The 25,621-nt window shown below is 39.9% G+C and overlaps 1 protein-coding gene across 1 annotated transcript in view; it reads left to right on the top strand.

Moving 5' to 3' along the window:
• The window catches only part of MACROD2 (mono-ADP ribosylhydrolase 2), a 1,602,185-nt gene that overhangs the window by 1,494,133 nt on the left and 82,431 nt on the right, over positions 1-25,621 (top strand). The window contains exons 11-12 of the mRNA XM_040981268.1: positions 16,445-16,507; positions 21,015-21,083. Coding sequence (XP_040837202.1) covers positions 16,445-16,507; positions 21,015-21,083 — 132 coding nt within the window. The remainder of the gene's footprint in view (positions 1-16,444; positions 16,508-21,014; positions 21,084-25,621) is intronic.

Genomic DNA, 25,621 nt, shown 5'->3' with positions numbered 1-25,621 from the left:
GAAATGGACCTTCGCATAGATCTCTTTGGGTGTTTCTCAGACAATTGCCTTTCAAATAAAACAAAAACAAAAATGAATAAATAAATACAGTATTTACCTTTAAGTTGATCTATTACTAGCAGGTGTCACCTGACAATAATCAAGTGAAGAGAACATAAAGTGAATAAAAAGGGAAAAAAGGCAATGAAGTATACTCATTATCCAAAGTGAATTAATATTAAATAAGATTCTTTGTAGAATATGTGTTCTGGAAATATTTAGAGAACGATGGAGAAGTTAGCATTCTTGAGCCAATATAGTAATTGCCAAACTAATGTTATAATAGGAAGACTAGCTCATCAGAGTATTCTTGATACTCTTGGAAGATTGGAAAAGTCCCCTACTAAGTAAAAGCAATTTATACTGAGTTGAAAGTGCTAATTGGTAGCTGCTGAAAACCTGGCTTAAATACTATAATAAATTAAATAAATAAATATGCCAAAGGGTATCGGAAACATGTAGGAGATGGAATTATCACATCAGATCTAAAAACCATGGGCTATATGCCGAGACGGGATAAAGATGGGATAAAATGAACCCTGAAGCTGACCCTGGGGGAGTACAATGGGTTATATTCCTGTCTGTGATACAAAGACAGAAGCTATTGAAAGCAGCAATCTCATACTATCAAAATTTGCAGCCCAGACAACGTCACAAAAGAAAAACAGGAGAAATCCAAAAAAGTCATAGATATTTCAGGAAATAGCATAATTATTCCAAAAAAGGCTATTATGTATATACTTGGCTTTAAAGACAGTTTTTGTACAAATTTTTTAGATATTACTTTACAGAGATTTCTACTCTATTGATTTTTTTTATCTCCATCCATTTATACATTCTTCCATGCTGCTAAAATGCTTCTCTTGCATGTCTCATGATCACCTTAAAAGCTACTATGTCCCTGTGTGTTCCTGGGCTTCCAATTTTTCAAGGCCATTGGACGGTACCCTGAAGAACAGTTCCTAATGTGGAGCCAAATGACCAAGGTTAAAATCCTGCTGCTAGCCACAGGACCTCCGGGGAGTTACTGAAACGGAAAGCATCATTTCTGCACCTGAGAACAGAACATTTGTCATAATGAGAGCAGGAAGTTTCTATGAGTGAGGATCAGGATAATTCAGAGGCTTTAGAATAGAAATTAATATCATTCCTCATCTTCGATATTTTTTAAGATGGATTTCTTTATTCGAAAGACAGTGTTACAGAGAAAGAAGGAGAGACACTTTCCCTTTGCTGGTTCTCTTCTCAAATGGTCACAATGACCAGAGCTAGGCTGGTCTGAAACGAGAAGTTTTTTCAGGTCTCGAATGTGGGTACGGGGGCCCAAGAGGTTGGGTCACCTTCCACTGTCATTAACATGGAGTTAGGTTGAAAGTTGAGCAGCCAGGACTCAAACAGCACCCATATGGGTTCCCTGTGCCATAGGCAGAGGCCTAACATGCTGCACTGTGGTGCCAGCCCACATTTCTCATGTTTTACACCTTAAGTTTGATGATTCACCAAAGCCATTGATTATACTTCTCCGGTAGCTCCTCGGTTTCTTCAGCTCTCTCTCCTGACATATCACCCGGTAAACCTCAGAATGCAGTCTTCTCTTGCCTGAAGGAGTTTAGTCAGTACCGAGTGGGTGGCTTGTTGCTGTCACCCCCACCCCCATCTCACTCTGCACAGTACCTGCTCTAAGAAGCAGTCACGTGAGAAAGGACTATCCATCCACGAATCCCTAGCATTTCCTATAGAATTGTCTCGTTCATAGCCAAAAGTGTAATGACCTTCCTGATACTACTGTTTGTTCTGCACCTAGTTTTGAGGCGCACTCCACTTCCTCTTCTCTTAGTACTCCAGCCATTACTGTGATTCCGCAAACATCTCATCTCCAGGTGTTAATCCCTACCTTAGATGACGCCATCTCACCTCCCAACTTGTCCGACTCCATTTGACTAGTCTTTGCGCTACATCTCATCGGCCCCTCTCTCCTAAGTCTTCAACGATGCTGAAGTGTCTCCCCCACGAGCATTTCAATGTGCTCTTCCTTCCGCCTGGATTTCTCACCCATCTTTCCCTTTCTATTTTCTTAAGTTCTGCTGATGAATTACACTTGATAAATGCTCTAACATCCCTTCCACAGAGAAGCTCTTTCTGAATGACCTTGTCAGAAGCCGTTATCATGACTGGAAATAATGTATTTTTGAATTGTTGGTTGTAAAGATCTCCTAGAAGGAGATACCCCTGGGGGAATAGTGAAGTAAGGCAGAAAGGGAAAAGGAATGAGTGAATGAACACACAGATTGCCCATGGGGACCCGGGATTCAGTCCTATGGCAGACACTGTGGCTGTGCCTTAGAGTTTTACTGTTCTAGGGACAGGAAACCTGGGGGGAGAGACCCTAATCAGTCAATCCCGGCTATCGTTGGCTGAGGACTGCCTTTTGGCCATTAACTTTCCAGCACTTCTGGTAAGACCAGACACCTGTCAAAGCCCTTGGGCAAAGTGTTCACAAAGAGAATCTAGGGGTGCACATATAACTCAGACATGCATGTCAGGTCTCAAGAGGTGGAGGTTGACCAGCTGTGGCAATGATGCCTGTCGCCCTCACAGCCCCTGTCCTTCTGTAATTCCCTTCTTCATTGGTCCTCTCTAGAATTATGTCATCTACTCAAAACATAGTAAAGCAGAAAGACCTATATCATTTTATTTTTTTAAAGATTCATTTACTTTTTAGTATATGTGCTGCCAAAGCGAGCACAAGATTTATTTATTTTTGTTGCAAAGTCAGATATACAGAGAGGAAGATCTTTCATCCAATGATTCACTCCCCAGGAGGCTGCAACAGCTGAAGCTGAGCCAATCTGAAGCCAGGAGACAGGAGCTTCTTCCAGGACTCTCACACGGTAGCAGGGTCCCAAGTCTTTGGGCCATCCTTGACTGCTTTCCCAGGCCACAAGCAGGGAGCAAGATGGGAATTGGGGCCTCCAGGATTAGAACCGGTGCCCATATGAGATCCTGGGGTGTTCAAGGCTAGGACTTTAGCCACTAGGCTGCAGTGCCGGGCCCAGATCTATGTCATTTTAAATGTTGGAGAGGCCACATTACAGAAAAAGAAGCTGATGACATTAATATTAATGTTAAATAGCAATAGGTTCCATATAGCCAAAATATTATCATTTTAACATGTAGTCAATGTAAAACTTGTTGATAAAATCTTTATATTTATTATAACATTGTGCAATCCTCCGAAAAGCGTAACTTGGAAGCTGCCATATCATGAGCAGTGGTTCATAAACTTCACCTTGCATCATATTGCGTTGGAAAGCTCGTTACAATACAGATCATTGATTTCTTATTCAGTAGAGTCGGGCAGGCCCAGTGACCACGTAGCTGGCGGCTAAGGGCAACTTGATAATAAGTCCAGAACACAGCATATAGATGGAAGCTGGCTGCTCAGCAGATGTTTGCTGGATAACAGAGTTCTCTGTTTGCTACTTTCCCTGAGGACAGGAGTGATCCCCATGTCCCGTTGCCAAATGCTGCTTCTGCTAAACTGGGGTGATGCGTTTACTCATGTTTCTTCCCCGTAAGTTCTTAAAGCAGGGAGTGGGTTCCCCACTTTACTCGTTGCCGTGCCTTCAGCAGCCAGCACAGTGCCCCAAACAGAGGAGTGCTCTGCAAAAACTCTGTTCAATGGTGAATACATGATTGAGTGAAAAGGTAAATTTTATCCTTTGATTTGATGCAGTCTAACATTTTTTATTCCTTTCTAAGACATATTACTGTAGCCTCAAGGGATGACTTCAGTGCATAGCTACAAAGATTCAAAATTTAGAAAATGAGAAATACAATCATGAAGCTAAGAGTGGGCTGTTCATAACCACTTGTATTAAATGAATGAAAATAAATGATAGCAATGCATTATAGTCTTTCCTGTTAGTACTCCACTCTCCCAAACAACACTTTTACAAAGTCTGGTACCCAGATCACAGCAAAAGCATCAGCTGGGCATGTTTGCAGAGTCAGTGCACAGGGCCTGCCCGACTCTACTGAATAAGAAATCAATGATCTGTATTGTAACGAGCTTTCCAACGCAATATGATGCAAGGTGAAGTTTATGAACCACTGCTCATGATATGGCAGCATCCAACTTACCCTTTTTGGAGGATTGCACAAGATCCCAGGGAACAGCTTTTTGTGTCTAAAAGTCCACATAATTGAAGAAATTGTTCTGCTAAATGTGTGTAGTTTTCTCCACTTGCAAAGCGTTTTTATATGATACAAAGGGAATAATATTTTGGAATTTATTTTGCTAAGATATCAAATAAGTATTAAGTAAGCATTTGGTGAAACAAAACCCATTCTTGGATTTTATATTATTCAAACAGTAATAAAATGCATGGAGAGAGCGCTGTTGCTTTTCTACTGATTGGTCAGCTTTGGTGGTTACTGAGTTTTCCCATCTGCAGAATTATAATTCAGATGAGCTCTCACTGCTACAATAAGTTCATATTGAATCACAGGAAGCCAATGCTTGATGCTATTTTCAACCTAAGCTACACATTTCAGATCAACATCTTAACATTTTTAGCTTCACCAGTTAAAATAGCATAGTTTTATATAAAATGGAACATATGTTTTAAAGGAAGAAAATGGTAAAAAAAAAAAAATATATATATATATATAGGAAAATGGATAATTTTGCTTCTCATTGTAATTTGGGACTGCCCATGATTTCTGATGTTCTCATATGTTATTCAGCCAGACCCTGGAGAAGAAATAAGTTAGGCTAAGTTAGTTAGAAATAAGAAAGCAGAGGACTTTCCCTTTGGGAGGAGGCTCAGAGAGACACTTGCCCTCACATACCTACATTTTCAGTCAGTAACTGCCCAAAGAGCCAAGTGAACAACAGCCCGGCGAGAGTGGAAGAGATTCCACAATTCCTCATTTCAGGAAGCTCAGATGACCAATATTTACTCAGATCTAACTATACACACTAAACTTTTATCTTTTTTGGGGGGGGGTAATTGTGTCCACCCTCAATCTCAGCTTACAGTGGTAGACACAGTTCAGGACACCTTCCTATCCCTTTCTATTTGTCAACCCCTAAAGAAAAAGCCTTTTTGCTTCCAGATAGTCTAATGTATTCCCTCCGCAGCATCTTGAACTCTGTAGGTACGTAACAAACAGTAATTGATGGCAAAGATATTTAATGGCTTTTGAATTTATTCATGGGATGATTCTTCTGTTTAGAGAACATCTTTATATACTTTCCATTCTTCAGCAAAAAAAAAAAGCATTCCACCTTGCCAGTTCTGTTGTTGACATCTGCACAGAACACAATGCGTGCCTGTTTTAGACAAATGTTTAGGCATGCTGGGTATCTTGATTTGAGAAGGAGATATAACCTTAGGACTTAATTGCAAAGCAAAATTTTTGATTTGTTAAAGAGAGACACAGAGAGAATCACATGATAAGGTTATTATGCTTTCTTCCCTTTGATCATACTTTTGCCAACTATGGGGAACATGCTAAGTCATGTGTGTGTATGTGAGGACTGATGAGATTTGCAACAAATTCACCAGCCCAGCTTAACTGCTGTAACTACTGTTAAGTGTCAGCAAAAGGTGATTTCTTATAATCTCAGTGGCACCACAAAGCCATCGGGAGAATAGGAAAGTTGCTTAACTTCAATTTACTGGTTTATTTTGTTTTTTAATTTACACAAACCGCACATTAATACATTTCTTATTGCTATTCCTTAATGGTTATTGATTGTGTGCAGTATGTCTTGCATCTCTGCAAGGCGCTTCAACTTCCCCAGGGAAGGCTGTACTAATGAACAGTGTTTGTTAAGTACTTGGAAATCTTTGGATTAAAACTAACCGTATCAGAGTAACAGTATTTGTATCAACGCACCATATGGGAGAGCCATATGTTATCTATTAAGAGAGTATGTGTGATATTGACAATAGATCTCTGGTGCATTCTCTCATGCTGGTTTTATACTAAGGTATGCCAGAACCATGCCTTCACTGTGCAAATGCCAAGGCGTTCAGTTCTGCAGCAGATACTTGATGAGTCCATTCCTGTACACTTGGCACCTCATCACATGCTGTGGTCTCATTTGTTTCCTCTCTTTGAAACCTTGTCGCACATAGGTATCCCCCAACACTGAGGCTTTGACACTAGAAGGTAACTTTTCATTTTCTCCTTCTACATAGAAAATCCATGCTCTTTTCTGAAATGCTTACAGACAGGGGCTGAGAGAATTGTCTTTCCTGTCCTGTAATTAAGGAGCAGCCCACAGGTCTGACAGTGTTTCTGTGAATGACTGTAATGCCATTTGAGTGTATTAGGATATAACTTGTAGTGGCAGCCAAGGGACTACGGCTTAACATTTCTCTTACCTGACCATTTTTCCCAATTCTCAGGCGGTTTTAAGTCGTTAATTTGAAACACCATGTGGCCACAGGTTTCACACAAAATCTCTACTGACCTGAGGAAGCAACACCTTCTCTCAGCTGTTTCATGGAAGGGACAGAATGTTGGGAGACAAATTGTTACAGCAGCCTGGACTCTTACACCTGGACCACCTTCCTAGAAAAGTTTTGCCCTATACTATGTATAGTTGACATATCTCATATGATCTTGGAAAAAGAAACAATACTTATTCCTGACTAATCTGTGACCTAGTCAAGCAAGGCCAGATAAGGCAAGAACATATCTCACTATTCCTACATTTCTATTCAACACCTTCCATGAACTCATTCTAAGAACTCAGGGGCTATCCATGAAGGAAGCAACCATCTTGCCTTAAGGAATTTATATTCATTGTGGGTTGGGAAGACATGAATAGGGACAGAATACTTTCAGAACTGTATAATACATTACAGGATGATGAGTGAGTGGAAATAGTCAAGAAGAAGCAGATCAGGAGAAGCATGGAGTGTATGGGAATGACAACATGTTACAATTGTAAATGAAATCTTTTGAAAGGGTGAATATAAGCAAGCACTACAAGAAGCGAGAGATAAAGCACTTTGGGGCAAGGAGAATCGGTCCACACAAAGAACTGGGAACAAGAAATCAAGGACATCTGAGGCTGGCATGCCTGGCATCAAGTGAGCATGGATGGCACTGGATGAGAGTGAGGACAGGAATACAAAGGGGTCTCCACCACACAGGGTCTGTCTTGCTGCCTTTAGGGGTATTTACATCAGGAAACAGATGCATGTCAAGGACAGGTGTTATAGCAGATACATTGGGGAACCACGTTTCTACTAGTAACAAAAAGTGATGGAGGCTAACCTTGGGGCATCACAGACCGTAAGTACTCCCTACACCGACTTTGATTTTTAGGTATGATTATGTCAGATTGAGGAGACATGTATCTATTAACCTAATACATTGTTTGATGAAGATCAAGCAGAAGTCCAGGTAGACCTCATACCTCTAGAGAACTAATATGCATGTAGTTCAAGCAAAAAATCAAAATCACTTGTCTACGGAGACAATGATCTTTCCCTCTCAATGTTTCAGTAAGTGTTTATGGAAAAGCCAACAGATTTTCAGGCATCACACTGGGTGCTGAGGGAACAACTAGCAGATAAGTGGCATCTTTCCACAAAGAAGTTAAACTTTAGCTATTGCAGCAAAGTGGAGGTCACAAGAAATCTGCAGGGCAAGAAAGAGAATCCTGAGGCTATGGTATAAACAAAATCAGGGTTTAAGTCCCAGCTCTGCTACTGTATGGCTTCGTAAAAATGGGTGTATTGACACAACCATGACTTCTTCATGTATAAAATTGAAAGATGAGGGCCTTGGCACAATGGTTAAATCCTCATCAGGCACCTGTCAGGATCCCATACAGGTGCCGGTTCATATCCCAGGTGCTCCACTTCCCTTTCAGCTCCATGCTTATTGCCTGAGAGAGCAGTAGAGGACAGTCCAAAGCCTTTGGGATCTTGTACCCACATGGGAAACCCTGAGGAAATTCCTGGCTCCTGACTTTGAATCAATTCAGCTCCAGCCATTGTAGACACTTGGGAAGTGAATTAGCAGATGGAAGATCTTTTTGTCTGTCTCTCCTTCGCTTTGTAAATTTGCCTTCCCAATAAAAATAAATAAAGCTTTAAAAACTGGGGATGAAAATTTAACTTAGCAATACTGTTACAGGATTTCTGGTTAGCACGTGTGGCACATGAGTATGTGCTAGAACTAAGAAGACCCCCGGTAAGCGGCAGCTACTACTCTTGTAGGGTGCTAACTTTCCCTGCACCTGTTTTATCCACATTGAAAGATGTACATGGGCCACTTGATAAAAGCAATAAAACAGCCAATTTGGAATCTTGAGAATAACCAATGAAATGCATCAATCAGCTAATAATGCCTCAAGAAAAAAAGGAGGAAGAAATTATTGAAAGTTTGGAACTAACCTTCACTCCCAACTTCCTTGTTTTTCCTTCCATCTCTCCTGGAGCTAAGCAAGGCATGTATTCACATTGAAGCAAGTGTGGTGAAACAGGGAAAAATTCCCATGCTCCCGCTCCCGTGGGTTCAGGTGAGCATTTTGGTGTCAGACTGTAGGAAAAAGAATTGGCAACTAAAGGCAGGGCATGCTCCTCGATGTCTTCTAAGGACATTCTTGTAGAACTGGCAAAACCCGAGTGTGACTGGTGGCTTACATAGCAAGAATGGAATCTGTACACTGTTGATCTGGGCAGTGTGCTGTGGTTCTGCATGAGTCTGCTTGTTTGTAGAAAACCCGCAGGTGTTCATGGATGATGTGACTGTTTGCAATTTACTGTCAAATAGTTCAGGTCAAAAGAATTTATTTTTCTGGTTTTGTTTTCTTTACTGTTCCTGCACTTTCCATTACTTAAAAGCATTCCAGCATGACACATTTGTCTTCAGAATTCAAAATAAGAAAATTTTAGAGTTGTATTGTATGCAGCTGCTTTTAAGTGTCTGAGGGCTTATTAATTAATGCTCTTTGGCCCTGTGGTAACCTCAATGTGTCTATTTGAGATTATACCTCTATTTTTCAGTTTTTCATTAAGATTCAGTTATTTTATGTGAGAGACAATTTTTTTGTGCATGCACACACATACACAAGTCTTCCATCCATTGATTCCCTCCCTAAATAGCTGCAGTGTCAGAACTGAACTGATCCAAAGCTGTGAGCCAGACACTTCCTCCTGGCCTCCCATGTAGATCATTGGGCCATTCTCCTCTGCTTTCCCAAGCCACAGAAGAGATTGAAAGTATAGCAGCTGGGACTGCACTGGTGCCCATGAGGGATGCTGGCACTTGTAGATGGAGGATTAGCTTGCTGTCAGAATGCCAGCCCCTAGGCTCTTTATTGCCTCAACTTTATTTTAAAAACTGTTATTGTACCTTCGTGGACTACAATGTGATACTTCAATATGTTTAGGCAATATGTAACAGTTAATACAAGGTAGTTAGCATCTCCTTTCCCTTAAATATTTTTCTCAGTTTCATTTTTTGTGAGGATTGAATTACTTGAATGAGCATCGAAGAGAGAGAGAGAGAGAGAGAGATCTTCTATCTATTGATTCACTCCAAGACTTCACCAGGATGATGCCCAGAGCCAGGAATTCCATCCGGGTTTCCCACATGGGTGCAGTGGGTGAACCATTGTCTGTTGCCCTCCCAGGTGCCTTAGCTGGAGGCCAGATGACATGCAGAGCAGCCAAGACTTGAATTGACACTCTGATGTGCAATGCTAGCATCGAAACCAGCACCAGCCCCATCCAGTTATTTTATTAACCCTCAATAGTATCTATTTCTGGAGCATGTAGATAGTGTGGTATTTCAATGTAAATATATAATGTGTACCATTCGAACCACCGTATTCAACATTTCCATCCTTATCATGATTTATATCTGCAATATTTAACTCCTATCTTCTAGTTATTTATTATTCCTGATAGGCTATTGTAAGCTGTAATCCTCTGTGCTGTAGAACTTCAGAACTTGTTCCTTCCATTACTGTATTTTGGTACCTGTTATCCAATCTCCCTCTATCTCCCAGCCCCTTGCCCTTATCAATTGTCATTTTATTATCACCTCCCACATTTTCTGACTCATAATTGACCTATTTTACCCCAGCAACAGAAGTTAGCTGGTTGTCCAGGGGAACAGTGGTGGATCTTGGCATCAGCTTCCTGTATTGAAGCTGCCCTCCCCTTCCCAACCATTACTTGATAGATGCACAATCTGAAGCAAATGAATTACCCTCTCTGTGTTCCCATTTTCCTATCCATGCATGTGGATACTAACATTATTAAGTAAGAAGGGAGATAGCTTATGTGTATGGAAGGGACCTGGGGAAAACAAAACACCTGCTAAATGAAATGCAGCAGCCTCAGAAACACAACATGGATGCATTTTATACTAGAGTCATGTCCACACCCCAATAACTTTATAAATGGTCCCAGCCAGCTACCACTCAAGGAAAGCATACCAGAAAACTTCTCTTCACCTAGCTGTCAGGCTACCCAAGCTGCTAACGTTCATTTTGTCCAGGAGAAGAGCATGGGGGACAGGGGCGGAAGGAGAGATAACAAAAAGAGCTAAACCCCATTCCTGTTAAGCCCCACTCTGAGTACTGGTGTACCCTTAGCTCCTTGGCTGAGATGCCCACCTGGCTTTAATCTCAGTTTGAATGGCTAGGTGTTCTCTAGATCCAGCCAGAGAAGTGCCCATCTTACTTCATTAAACCTCGCTACTCTGTCTCACATTTGAAATTCTTATGGGAAGACAAAAACCTCTGTTCCGCCAATCTCCTTTCCAATATCAGTCTCCTGGGATTGCCATGATAATTACATGGGGTTATCTATCCAAAATATTTATATACTGAATGGAATAGATGGAACGTACAATAAATGTATTATCATATAATATGAACTAGCTGGTGGTAACTGGCATTATCCTGCTGCCCACATACCTCTACAGTTAAATAAAACATGAATCATTACATTGTTGCTGAGATTTTAAGAACAGTTCATGATATATGTGGTAATTTTAATTTTCAAATGTTTAACTGCTGAAGAATTATGGACTAGGTAAGCTTAAAATGCAGGCAAGGGTAAATACAAAATCAAAAACTAAACTTCTTGTAAAAATGTGAATGCTAACATATAATTCCCTCACATCTTCCTTAAAAATACCACATCAACTTTATTAATCAGCTGTTGTCATAGCAATGCTATTAATCAGCTGCCCCCAGGTGCATTCATTCTCATACTCACAGGTCTGCAAACTGAGTGTGATTGAGCTGATGTTGGTGCGCTGTTCTGGTTTAAGGTTTAATTTATCTGTATGTGGCTCTAAATTATGCCTTGGTTTTAAGTCTGTTTCACATATCTGTCATCCTCCTGAAAGAAGCAGCTACCAGGTCATCTACTTGTTAGGACAAATGTCAAGAGAAAAAGCAACAGATCCATTTAAGCAGCACATATTAAACCTGCTGCTCACATCATTTTCATTAGTATTTTGTTGGCTAAACAAGGTCATAAATCCAAATTCATACCAGTATTCTCTACGCACAATGAGAGGACTCTTGATCTATGATTTTGCTATAGAAAACTGAAGAATTGTAACCAATAACCCAATCTGCAAATCTCTGCATCTGAATTGCCTATACATTGCATCCCAAAACTCTGAGATCTAGGTAAGAAAAACTAGAGGGAACTGCGAGTAAACCAGCAGTCAAAACACCTGCCTCTCTCCTCAGAGTGCCTGGATTCTAGTCTAATCGTTGTTCCCAATTCCAGTTTCCCATTAATACACATGCTAGAACGCAGTAAGAGATGGTTCACTATAAATGGTATCCTGCCACTCACACTGGAGATCTGGACTGAGATCTCAACTTCCAGCTTCAGTCTATGCCACCTTCGGTGGCTGGGGACCAGAGGAGTAGTCTAACACATGGGAATTCTTTCCACCTCTACTCAAATAAAAATATAAACATAAAAATTAAGGTACAGAAAGGGAAAGGGCAAAAGGAAGTGGTTTTCCAGCAGCAGAAAAGGATTTGCCCAAGTTCACTTCCACTTTCTCTTCCCTTCTATGCACAGTTCACAAAATAAACTACAAATATCAAGATAACAATATGTAGGCAGGGTTTAGAGTTTGCCCTTGAGAACTCTCCCTAATAGAGTTAAGCATGAACTACATTCTTATCATAGTCCTGGCAAATCTATTAACATTCACTGTATAGCACGGGCCTCTTAAGTTTGCTCCCCTAAAATGGATGACATATTGTTGCACAGAGTACATGCTCAGTAAAGGAAGTTGGATGAGTGAGAGTCAGAATTTGAACACTAGAGACAGGAGAAGAATATAAGCAGGAGGTTTACTATGCTTACTATGCATTCTAGGTTGGGAAACTAAATGTTGTATCACAGTCAGCCTGAATGTTATGGAAATTCATTATCTGATGGAAGTATGTGATCTCAAAAGCAGTTTCAGCTATGAGAATGTGGCTTCTCTGCAGCATTTTCAAAAGGAACAAAATAGCCTGACCTTTCTCTATATCAATTGTTTTCCATTTATTTGTAAACCTTTTAAAATCACTTATGAAACCCACACATTTACATGACCCACTCTACTTGGCGTTTGAGTGTTTATGTGCTTCCTGTGAAGATAGCTAGACAGAAAACACTGACAAAAGGAATGCCTGTTCTTAGCCAATGCTTGTGGGAACTGTGTAATGTGATCTTTTTCCTACCAGTGAAAACTTACTGTTTCTCTAAGAAGTTATCCATTTGAATCATTTTCAATGGATGGAAAAAGTTATAAAGCCACCAAAATGTCCTTCTAAAAATGAGTGAGGTGAATGCTAACCTAATTGCCTAAGAATGTATATGCTTGGCTTTGAAAGCAAGACTTCTACATTGGTTCCCCCTGCTGGATTTGAGAAAGCACTGTTTTGGAAATTGATGAAAACAATCTACTTTAACCTTTTTATTGGAGGGTACACAACTCAAATGGCAAATCCAACATTCCTCTAGGAGGCATTTATTCCATGATAAATATGCCAAGTGTTTCTTGAATTTGCTCCCAAAGGGTAGGAAAACTACAAATAGAAAACTGTGCAGCCAAGACAGAAAGGGAGCAACAAAAGCATGACGCTCAGCCGCCTGTGTTAGGGAGTGGCCTGCAGTGGACTGAGGCTAAACACCTAATAGGAGACGAGGGAAACTGCCAGAACATTTGTTGAAATCAAAACCTTGGGTCTGAGGGTTTCATCACAAATTTCCTTTTTATGCATTTAAAACTGCAGAAATCAATGTCTCCCATTCCTGAAACTTAGTGGCTCTTTCTTTTCCTTTCCTTTTTTCTTTCTTTCTTTCTTTCTTTCTTTCTTTCTTTCTTTCTTTCTTTCTTTCTTTCTTTCTTTCTTTCTTTCTTTCTTTCTTTCTTTCTTTCTTCCTGTCTCTCTCTCTCTCTCTCTCCCTCCCTCCCTCCCTCCCTCTCTTCCTTCCTTCCTTCCTTCCTTCTTACTGTTTTTATGTTTTAGCACACTGTTTAATAGGCACTGGGTCTCCCTTCCCCCTCCCCAAGCTTCCTCGCCTCCCCACTCTCCACTCCTCCAGTTTTACAATGGATATCTTTCATGAATTTTCACAAGCCCATCATGCTTCCACCAAGGTGTCTCCCCACAATGTAGGAGACTATTAGCCATATCTCTGTGGGACCATCCTTGTACTGCATGCAGTACTTCTCTCTGTTTCCATCTATGAACAAATTAATTTTCGCTATGCTTCCATTGTGCATCTCCTTGAGTACAGTCCACCCAAGGAAGAAAAAGGAAAGAAGATAAAGGAAAAAAAATAGTGAATCTTCATCCACATGAGGTTGAAAAACATATAGTAAAGGTATCAATGTGACACTAGGGTGGTGAAAAAGAGTGTCCAGCATCTTCACATAGGAATAAATTCCAGTGTGCATCCCATGTAGTATTGATGAGAGTAAGATAAGGACTAGATCATCATTACTTATGGGCAGTAGCAATGACAGTGATAAAAGTAACATTGAAAATTTCAGCTGATTACAAGTAATCAGTATCTTAAGGATGATTGATTAATGGATTACATTGCAAGGTCTTATTACAAAAGGTACAAATAATTAGGAAATGCAATAAGGTAGAACTCGCAGAAAAAAAAATCCTTAGATTTGACACCATATTATCTTATATAAGGGCAAATGTATGATATCTGACCTTTTGGGATTGGCTTATTTCTCTTAGCATGATGGTCTTCAGTTTGCCGCATTTGGCTACAAACAATTGAACTTCATTTTTTTAAATAGCTGAGTAGTATTCCATAGAGTAGACGAACCACAGTTTCTTTATCCAGTCCTCTGTTGATGGGCATTTAAATTGCTTCCATGTTTTTGTGATTACTGATTACACTGCAATGAACACAGAGGTCCAAGTCTTTTGAATATATTTCTAGAAGTATATTGCTGTGTCATATGGTAGGTAGTTTTTCAGTTGCCTAAGTATTCTCCATACTGAATTCCATAGTGGTAGCACCAGCCTGCAATCCCACCAGCAATGGAGTAGATTTCCTTTTTCCCTGCAACCTTGCCAAAAGATGTTGTTGGCAGATTTTTATATGTGGGTCATTCTTACTGGACTTAATTGGAACCTCTGTGTTGTCTTTATTTGAATCTCTCTTATTGCCAGGGATTGCTCTTTTTGTTTCCATATCTTCTACTCTTCCTAACAAAGCCATCTTCACTAACCAGACCAATGTTAATGGCAGTGTGTCACCTACAGACCTTAGGTCTATTGATAAACCAAGTTATAAGGTCTATCTATCTAGAGAGACAAAAAAAATCTGGCAGATATCCCCAGAAAAAAAGAGGAAATATTGGTGAAATGTTGGCATATGCTCCTGCACCTGCACCGACTTGCTCTCATTAAGGGAGCAGTACAGCTATGAAGGTCACTTTCTTTGTAGATTATCCTGCCCAAGTCCCCACAGTGAGAATCAGAAGAAAGAGAATGTCACATAAAAATATGTAATACTTGTAAATATACCATTTAGAATATTCACACACACACACACACACACACTGCTCTCAGGCATTCTCATTACAAATGACATGCTATCTCCCATGTCAAATGGCACCTTGCTGAGCAAGTAGTGGCAATTCTGCACATTTCCATGTATTCATTGACTGCAGTTCTCCACAGTTCTCTCTCTCTCTGTGTCTCTCGTTCTCTCTCACACTCTCCCCCGCCCCACTGTTTCTCTCTGTCTCTCTTACTTAATATTTTGCTTTCATTGGGCCAAATTCAAATGCGTTACCATCTCAAACACTCTTACATGGGTTCTTTCTCTGAGCTATTTGGTAAAATTGCTTCCCCCATTGTTTTGAAATTATTTTTTCAACTTTCCTGGTAGAAGCTCTCCTCTTGCCCCTACAGTGAAAGTTTAGTAGGAGGAGCAGATAGGGGAATCACAACACATAAGTCTAACACGGCTGAATGACTGGGACATGATCAGGGTGTTTTAATGAAGTTCAGATGGATGATTTTTCTACTGACACATGGCATTGGCTCTGATTACTATCCAGCGGGCACCTGAGCTGGGTTGAAGGGTGTGTCTGGCCTCTGGGTGCTGGTTGGCATGGCCCTTCTCTGGCCATGTGACTCTTAAGTCAATGGAGAGGCCTACACTTCTTTAGAGCTTGCTTCTAAGGCAGGAAGCAAAAGCTGCCAGTCCCCTGGGAGCAATTTGGAAGCCTCAGCACAGCACATCCACCACATTTCACAGATCTAAACAAGTCACAGATCCAGCTAGAATTCAAGAAGAAGAGGGACACACTTCGGGGACTTCTTGAGAGACAAAGCCATCTTTAGCCCTAAATTGGGCCAGCATAATCTGTTCAAGGTCAAATATTTCATTGCACAGTTATATTAGACTGTCATGTACAAGTTAAATGAAAATAGAATTTTTTTTTTTGCAACATGTATCAAACAGAAAAATAAAAAGCATGGAAACCCAATCAGCCAAGCTTCCTTACAGAGTTCATGTTGCTTAAGTCAAAGGAGAAAAGCAGATTGGAATTGAAATCTGTATTTCATTTTGGCAAATGCCAAGCAAGGAGAGAGACATTACCGGGACTGCTGAGTGAATTTTGTTTACTGCAGTTCAACATTTCATCTAGCAAATCATGTGAGAAAGAGCGAGTATAAATGTACCTATTTATGTAGGTAATTTTTCTGTTTCGTGCCTCTGATTCATCTCTCTGACTTGCTTTATGGGGAGTCATGCTCCATTGGTTACAATTAATTTTAGTGCTGCATATTAGCCATAAAGAAATATTTCATAAATTGACATGATGTGTTTTTTTTTCTCTGTGGTTTTCTTGAAAGATGAGAATGGTCCAGAAGAGAAACAAGGTGCAGAAGAAATAGAAGGGCAAAGCCACGAAGCAGGTGAGCTCAGGTTTCTTTTACAGAGTCTCCTAGGCCTCATGCACAGAGCTGAACAACAACTTCACTCACTGCTCTTTCTGAAAACGCGTATGACTGTTCCCCATGTTCCCTCCATTGTCTGTTCTGGTCCCCGTCTCTGTTAATACGATGGCAAGTGGTCACATCACATCCCCCGAAGCTGTTCTACTTCCTAGGACTCCAGGGTGTCTGAGAATGCTCTAGGAGATGCAACAGAGGTTGCCAGTGCCTAGTCCTTGCAGCTAGCTAAGGTCAGGACAAAAGTAGCAGATTTACTTAAAGGGAAAAGAAATGAAGCGAAAAGAGCTCAAGGTAAATGAAGAAGAGGCATTCCTTCCTCAGTGGGATGTTCTTCACTGCTTCCCATGACACTGTAAGGAGTCTTGCTTGTGGTAAGGTCTCTGCTTCTTCTAGGAAATGATGCTGTGGAGCTCAGCTACCCCCTGCACCGAGCTCCTAGTGAGACTGAACACGTTCCTGACGTCACCTCTATTCATAGAAGGACAGATGTGTCAAATGAAAGTTTATAGATTCTACATGGTACATTACAAATTGAACCTCTTTAAATAAAATAGCACTTAAGGCACAGAAGAGATTGAAATTACCTCTGATTCATTATCTCTTGCCACCCATTTTTGTATTCAAGCACACTCTCCTTTAAAAGAATGATAGGCACCGTCCCACAGTCACCAACATAACCATGTAAATAGAAACATCATTCATCCCTTTGGTTTCTAAGTCGTTCTCCCAATCCTAATGAACGCTACAGAGCAGCCCTTTTTAAAATAGCGGGTTCTGCCTAATGTGCACCAAACGCATCCTCGACCATATGATGAACTCTTAAGATTAAACCAAGACGTGTGAGAAGTTTTCCACTGAAAACTTCCTGCATTAACCTTGGAACTTGTGCTGGGAAACTAGAAGCTTTTATTATTAACCTGGAAGATGGGATTGAAGAAGGCCAATCAGAGAAAGCACTGAAGCAAGGCAGCGGGGACCTTGTGTACCTGCTACTGGGTCCACTGACTCCCTTGACTGAAACGTTCCTAGCAATGAAATGCTTCCCTGATACAGCAAGCTGTTGTTATTCGAACCACCCCTCCCCACTTCGGTCCCTAGCCCACACATCATTATGCTCTGTGGAAGATGAATCTTATGTGACAAGCTGTCACTGTTTTCGCTGTCTGAGGCTGACAAGTATTAGTCAACCAGCTGGTGACAGCTGAGGCCATCCTCTGACTGCTGTGTTCTCATGGGTTTTATTCACTCAACGTTCTGTCCCAAGTTGCCTTTATAAATTTGAATTTTATTTTCACCTCTGTACACACACCAACCCACATAAAAAAGCACAAACATATGTCTATATACATATATGTATATGTATGTATATTTTTTTAATTCATCCTTTTCCCCTTACTCAGTTGAAAGCAGGGAGTTTTGGGATGTTTGCAACCACCTTGCCTGTGGGCAGGGGATGGCAGAATGTAAGCTCTTTCTCCACCTCCAGGGAACATCTCCATATGAACAGAGAGTGGCTCCTCATGCCTTGCCAAGGGAGCCCACTGATTGGCACGGTGTCTAGCAGCAGCATTTGCTTTTGATCTTGGCTCATGTCTACATATTTTGTTATGTTCGCTCTGCTGACTTAAAAGCCTACGTAATCAGAATGCAGGGATAGCAAATTAAATCCCTTTTAACCTGTTGTAATTTTTTTCTAAAGCCTTTTTAAAGTCTTATTTTCTGGACCGGCATTGTGGAAAAGTGGCTTAAGCCATTACAAAGCTGGCTTCCTGTATGAGAGAGCCAGAGTAAGTCCTAGTTGTTCCACTTCTAATAAAACTCCCTGCTGATGCACCTGCTAAGAAACAGAAGGTACTCCTCCAAATACTCAGGCTCCTGCTTTCTATGTGGGAGACTGAAGTGGAATTCCAGGCTTATGGCTTTGGGCTGACTCATCCTTCACTATTGTAACTATTTGGATAATAAATCAGCACATGAATGATAACCATCCCTCTTTCTCTCCCCTCTTTCTCACTCTCTGTCTCTCCCTCTTTGACATTGTGCTTTTCAAGTCAGTTTTTTAAATTATTATTATCTCCCTTTTGTTCTATATAACATCTAGTCCTGCTTTTGGTTATAGAATCTTGAAACACTTCAGAAGTTAGACTTGTCATGATCAAATAATTGAAAGCTGTGCATATATGATTTACCAAGAATTAATTCAACAGATACTTATCAAGGATATGGTATGGCAGGCAATGTTCTGGGCACCATGAACATAGCAACACACAATAAAAATAATGCACCTGCTGCTTTGAAGCTAATCTTCTAGTGGGCAAAAGTCCAAACAACAAACAAATCAAAGGATACATGTATCAGATCACGATTGATGTCTTACAGAGAAGTAAGGTGATGTAACAGGAATATATAGATGACAGTTCTGCTGACAAACGCAATCTTAAGAGTCCTGGCATATAAGAGATAATTGAGATTATGGGATGGATGAACCACACCAGAAAAAGTGCGTTCATAATGAAGACAATGCAAGCACCATGACATCCAGACATGCAGCAACAGAAGAAGCCCCAACCAGCAAATGTCTCAGGAACAACAGAGTGAAGACTGTGAAATATCACTGACAAGTGAGATGAGAAAAGAGAAGTAACCATGGAGTTCATGAAGACAGGTCATTGGCACCTTTAAAGGAAATGCCTATTGGAGTGAGCCAGGCAGAGCCTTATGGGCAAGAAGACAACAATAAATACTTGTAGGTGATTTTGCTGTGAATGGAAAGTGAGAGATTGAGAAGATATTATGATATCAAGAAAAAGTTTGATTTTTTCATTTTCAAAAAACAGAAAAGAGAGAAAATTGTCACCTAAGAAAACAGTCCATCTTTTCCAGTTATCTCTCTGCTGACAATCATATCCTCTGTTTCAGTAGAGATGCCACCGAGAAGTAAGAGTAACATATATTATAAACAAAATTGATACTAGGAAATGTCATTTATATCAACATGTGTGTAAATGCTCATGCATAAATTAGGGGCCTTCAAAAAGTTCATGGAGATGTGTATTATGAAAAAATAGGCATACATTTTTTAAAAGTTTCATAAGCAAATAAACACTTTAGGTTCCATTATCTATGTTTTTTTTCCTTCTTTTTTGAAACATCATTGTATGAATTGTCTCGAGTTCCCTGACCTTGTGATCGCATGGAACCGTATATATTCCTCTTCCAGTTTCTAGGCAGTAACAATTGGACAGGTAGTCATCCTCTGGCCTGTATCTGCTGCCTTAATGTTAATGGCCTAGTTATCTTCTATCCTGGAGCCAAACACGAATAGAGCCACTGTGATGCTAGTTATCCTGAGAGGAACCATCAACTCTGATGAGACTGATGGGGTTGTGAGGGGAGCGGGAATCGTCAGGTCCCTGATCACTGTATTGTGCTTGGGAGACATGAAATCCCTGGCTTCATGGACCTGCTGCACTGAGAGCCACAGAGCTGCTCCCTGCAGGTGACAGCCTGGTGCTGTGTTAAAAGCAACCCTACTTTCCAAAATACACACTTGAAACACTCCGTAGAAACTTGCAAGCAATATGGATTCTCTCACAGTCTGCTGCCCAGAAAAGTAATAGACCATTCCTTCGGAAATGTGGAAGGAGAAAAATGCTATCATAGGTGCTGGTACGCAACTATCAACAAATGCCATGGTTCTTCAAAAGAGATCCTGAGGTCTGGTGCAATGGTTCAGTAGCTAAATCCTTGCTTGTATGTGCCAGGATCACAAGTGGGTGCTAGTTTCTGTCCCAGCTGATCTTCCTCCTATCCACCTCCCTCCATATGGCCTGGGAAAGCAGTGGAGAATGACCGAAGGTCTTGTGACCTTGTACCAGTGTGGGAGACCCAGAGGAGGCTCCTGGCTCCTGGCTTTAGATTGGCTTGGCTCTGGCCATTGTGGGCAGTTGGGGAGTGAACCAGAAGGTCTTATTCTCTGTCTCTCCTTCTCTCTGTAAATCTGACTTTCCAATTAAAATAAATAAATATTATTTTAAAAAGAGTTTCTGGAAAAAAGTATTGAGAAGATTGACTTATTTTGGTTCAGAAAAAAATTTTTAATTTAATGATACATGCGTTCCATGAGCTATCTAAAAGCCCCTCCAGGTATGCACTTCAACATTTTTTTACAACAAAATAAATGTATTTTTTATTTCCGTTTTCTTGAATGTTTTCAAGTTTCCTTAAAGTGTCTGTCACAAAAAAAAAAAAAAAAAAGAAGAAAAAAATAGCTTATAGATCACGGGTCTCTTTTTTCACTGGAGGTTTCTGTTTTGTTATTAAAAGGAATCCCAAACACTAGTCAGTGTCTTACTGCATGAAAGGGGCTCACACTCCCCTGCATGGCAGAGGGGAGGGTGAGTGAGACAGAGAAGCACTGGCTTGACAGTGTGAAGACTGAGATATTATTTTGTTCTCTTCTTTACAGATGGTGTCAACACTGCCACTGTACCCAGCCCTTCATCAGAGGAAGCAGCTGAAATCTCTAAAGATCAAGGTAGGAGGCCATTTCCTATCTCTGAAAATGATTCGGGCTTTGTTTGTGAGGGGGATAAAAGTGTTCCAGCAAGCAAATTTAATTCTCCTTAAGCCTCTCTATTTGCAACCCCACCAGATATCCCACAACTCCATTTTATTGCATCTAGCCTTCCTGGATTTATATATACATTTGCATATGTTCCTCAGGGGAAGAAAATTCAAGGTCTATGAAATAAGAGAATCAGAGAATCAGAGAAATGATGTTCAGGAAAAAAAAGTGTTTCTTAGAAGGTACACAATGAGTTGGTTCTGCTTTTCCAGTTAATTATTAATTAACAGAAAAAGTTTGGAAGACTGTCATGTGAGGGCCACCTACCAGAGTTTTGTCATCCAATAGATGTCTGAAAGGCATCTTTAGAAATCAGTCTTTGGCAAAAGCATAATTCTTCATTTGGTAGGCAGTCACTATGAGAAACTGTTGCTGAGCTAGTATCCCTAGAAGAGGAGAAAGCTAAAAGAACCTTTTTCAAAAACTTTGGAAGGAAAACCAGTGGAGATATTGGTGTTGGGATACTAGAACTATAAAGCTATACATCTAAAAGGAAATAAAATACCCTCTCTTTTCTTCACACTCTGGGTTGACAAGGATGTCCCATACAAGAGATACCGTTATTTTCTCTCTGTCTCTGGTAATAACCAAGGCTTCTCTGTGAATGAGAGAATGGATCATTCTGAATGTACAGATAGACATCTGGTAACTTCTATAATCTTGAGATTTCTAAATGTGTTGAATGCATTTCTTCAGATTGAAGTGATTTGCAATTTGACTCACAGTTGTTACCAATAGCTTGTTCTGTTTGAATTCATGTTTGGAAAAATCAAAGTGGTCTTCGTTGCTTAATACACAACTATTTGCATCATTATTTCCACTTCACAACAGCTGTACCTGCCTTCTCTGTGGGAGACTTGAACTGAATTCCAGGCTCCCAGATTTAGTTTGGTGCAGCCCCAGATGTTGCAGGTATTTGGGGGGAGTGAATTAGCAAAAGGGTTTTCTCTCTCCTGCTTTCTCTTTCTCTCAAATAAATAAAAATAAATGAACCAAAAATGTAACAGTATCCATTACCTTTATAAAAATTAAAATGTCAAGGATGTCAGCTAAGAAACTGTTAGTCAACCTAAGAGAGTGGGAGAAAAAAGCCCAAGTGAGTCAAAGTGAGAAGATAATAAATTTTAAAATTTAGGCATTCTAATCATTTAGCTTGCGACAAAAATGGTAGTGTCATGAAGTTGAACAGTGTTGTTTAAGGAGAAGGAAATATGTGATCTAATTTGTATGCTGCAAGCTGAGAGCTTTGCTGTTGTGCTGTTTAGTTTGGAAATATCACACCTTCACAGAAACATCCTGCTGGAGATGTTTCCTGATGATTTTAGGATCTCACGCCTTTAATTGCTCACACCAGAATCGATTTTTTAGACTACTTTTAGGATTTTTTTAAAAGTAAAATTTTAACAGTGGTTAAGCTCCACCAAGGAGTTCTGTCATATATCATAAACATAGTTCCCTCAAAGACTAACGCAAAATTCTTAGGATTTTAATATCCATTTACCTATGTTAGAGAAAAAAAAGAAATGTTTTCAAATCTACATTATCATGTTCTCCACTTTCAATTAAAAATAGAACATGAAACAGGATTTTTGCCTTTTTCTTCTGAAATAGCACCTACTTTTACATTGATGATCAAAGATTAGACCAAGTGTCAAATGCTTATAGGACTGCCCTGTTAACTGATAGATGCATGACTTTAAAATGGAAAAATAAAAGAATTTTCCATTGAAATCCTCTGAGATTGAGGTCACACTAAGGTTAAAAGGCAATCAAATGCATTGAGAATTCATTTTACATATTCTCCAATATTAGCTTTCTTGTAGAACTATCTCTCCTCAGTGGCACCGGGGCTTATTTTAGAGCTCTGAAGTTAAAAGATCACTTACAAGCATGCTTATTACACTCTCCAGTTGAAGTGGCTGAGTGTTCTTTGCCCACATAAGGTCCTCCAGGGGCCTTTGCTCTCCTTACGTGGGTGTCAGACTTTGACCCGAGCATCTTTCTAAAGTTTTGGAATCACCAACATTCAGGTCTGCATTTCCTTCTCGTTCTGATGTAATTCCCAGGAAATTTTGAGATATTTTCAGTTAATTCCAATTATCTCATTGGTTAGCTGGCTTTCCATCTATGACAAACTGGATTCCAGCATGTAAGCCAAAAAAAAGCACAACAACAAACCCAAACCAGGAGGTTGCTTTTGATTGTTTAGAGAGAAAATGAAACACACACACACACACACACACACTCACACCAAAGTGAAACAGTTTGTAAAATGTGAAACAGGTCCCAAAGTGGTAGCATCCTAGTGTCTGCTAGACCCGTGATTTTGTACAAATGTTCCAGACATGTTTTCCACTAGGAAGCAAGAATCAGTGCTTATTGCTTACCCCACAGAACAGCTAACTGTGCAAGCTGCTAACAGAAGGAAGCACAACTGATTGGTTTATGGATCTGGAGTTACACAGTAAGCCAAACACTGAAAACACCTGCTCCCAATGAGTCATTTCAGCCATTGGGGGGGGGGGGGTAGGAGTTGACTTGGGAGGATACAATTTGAGGAAGAATACTAATGAATAATTCATGCAAATGATGTGCATGCCAAAGATGTAGCAACCAGAATTGAATTGAAATTAACCACAAGGTAAAACTGTCCTGGGAAATTATCTGTGGGTTTATGGGTGTCCTGAGATTGTTTTTAAGATAGATCATGTACCTATCAACCACTAAAAATAATCTATTAACTCAATGTTGGTTTACACCTTAAATTTTGTACAAAGGTTAAGGTTATTTGATTTCACTAATATACCAGCAGTCATATGAGAGGAACATATAAAGAAAAGTAACATCCATAGGAATATCAAATAACCGAGTTGGAACTTCTGCCAAAGTATTGCCTTTATTATTTAAGAGTTCTCCTTAGGTCAAGGAGAATTCCATGTTCTAGTTGTCCCAATACTTTCCATAGCTGACCCACCCCAACTGCCAAAGAAAGCTGTGCCACCTTACTGGGAGGGAAAAATGAAAGCATTGTTTAAACACGTCCTGTTTCATCTGTCTTGTTATTTAATCAGAAATTAGCTTGATTCTGAAGGTCATCTAGACTGAATCATAAACTCATTAGTATTAAACACAAAATCAATTAATACTCAAGCGCACACATGAGCTTATATTTCTTTGAAACTCTGAGTAAGTCACATCACTGTTGTTTAGTATATATAAAATGGGATGTTATCTGGCAAAGGATTTCTTAATTCATAATCTAGTCTCAGACACTTAGAGTTCAGAATCACTACAGAAAAAGGAGAAAGTCAGAGCCAAGAGTCATCCTCATCAAGACCGGAGGAGAAAAGGCAAGGTTATGGCCAAGAAAGCACATTCAGGTGTGTGCAAGAAGCATCAAGTGACTCTAACCAATGACACTGAGTCTGGATTGATGGATTTGGCTAGAATTATCCCAGATATCATTTCCATTCCTGCCTAAAGTGTTGAAGAAAATCCAAACATTACACCATCCATTAAAAGTCTCCTCCAGCCTTCCGAGACGGTGTTCACTGTCTGCCCACTGGGCATCTCACCCCATCACAGCAGAGACAAAGCTGCTCCCTTTCCTGGATTTGCAGTCCTGGACTGACGCACTGAATATACTGTTGCACACCTGAGTTATCACTCTGCCATTGTCGGAGTCTTAAGTGGGGAATGAAAGCAACTGTCCTCTGGTAGTTCAGTGAAGGAGAAACAGCCAAGATATATGGAGTACCTCCTGCAGCTATTGCTTTGCATGTATGTACATGTATTCTTCATTTTTCAGAAGGCTCATCTGAGATGCAGGGAAGGAATAAGGCAGGTGCGTAGGAGGAGATGGGAGGATGACTTTATTTATATCAACCACCAGAGTCAATACCTACATGCGCTTGTGCAGTCCTTAAAAAAAGGTGATGTGTCATACTATTTTAACCTGATGATGACTCTTCTGCTTATAAAATATATATATAAATATATAAATATACATATATATAAAACTAAGGCAAAGTCAGCCTTATCAATATCTAGATATTTGTAAAATATCTTAGTCTATTAAAAATATAAAAAATAAAAGTATATGATTATTTCTCCTTTTAAGAATTAAACTATTAAAAAGGCTCTTCCTGTTCTTTGGCTTAAATAGTCTATCCTCAATGTTCTGCTATGTCTTTACATATTCCTCATAGGCATGATTTTTTTATTAGAGGCATAATATTTCATGTTCTGGTTGTCCCACAATTTACAGAACCAGAGTTCTAATGTTAGATTATTTAGTTATTTACAGTTTTCTCTCTGTTATAAATAAAGGGAAGGAAATATACTACAAACATTTAAAATAAATCTTTGTGTGCATCTATGATCAGTTCTTCAGGGTAAATTCCCAATTTCATTGTTGATTTTCTAGGGAAAAGGTTAAAATTTAGTTT

The sequence above is a fragment of the Ochotona curzoniae genome, unplaced genomic scaffold, assembly GCF_017591425.1.
Source record: "Ochotona curzoniae isolate NIBS_2020 unplaced genomic scaffold, NIBS_Ocur_1.0 contig_3520, whole genome shotgun sequence".
NCBI classification, from domain to species: Eukaryota; Metazoa; Chordata; class Mammalia; order Lagomorpha; family Ochotonidae; genus Ochotona; species Ochotona curzoniae.
This window is presented reverse-complemented; position numbering and strand designations above follow the sequence as displayed.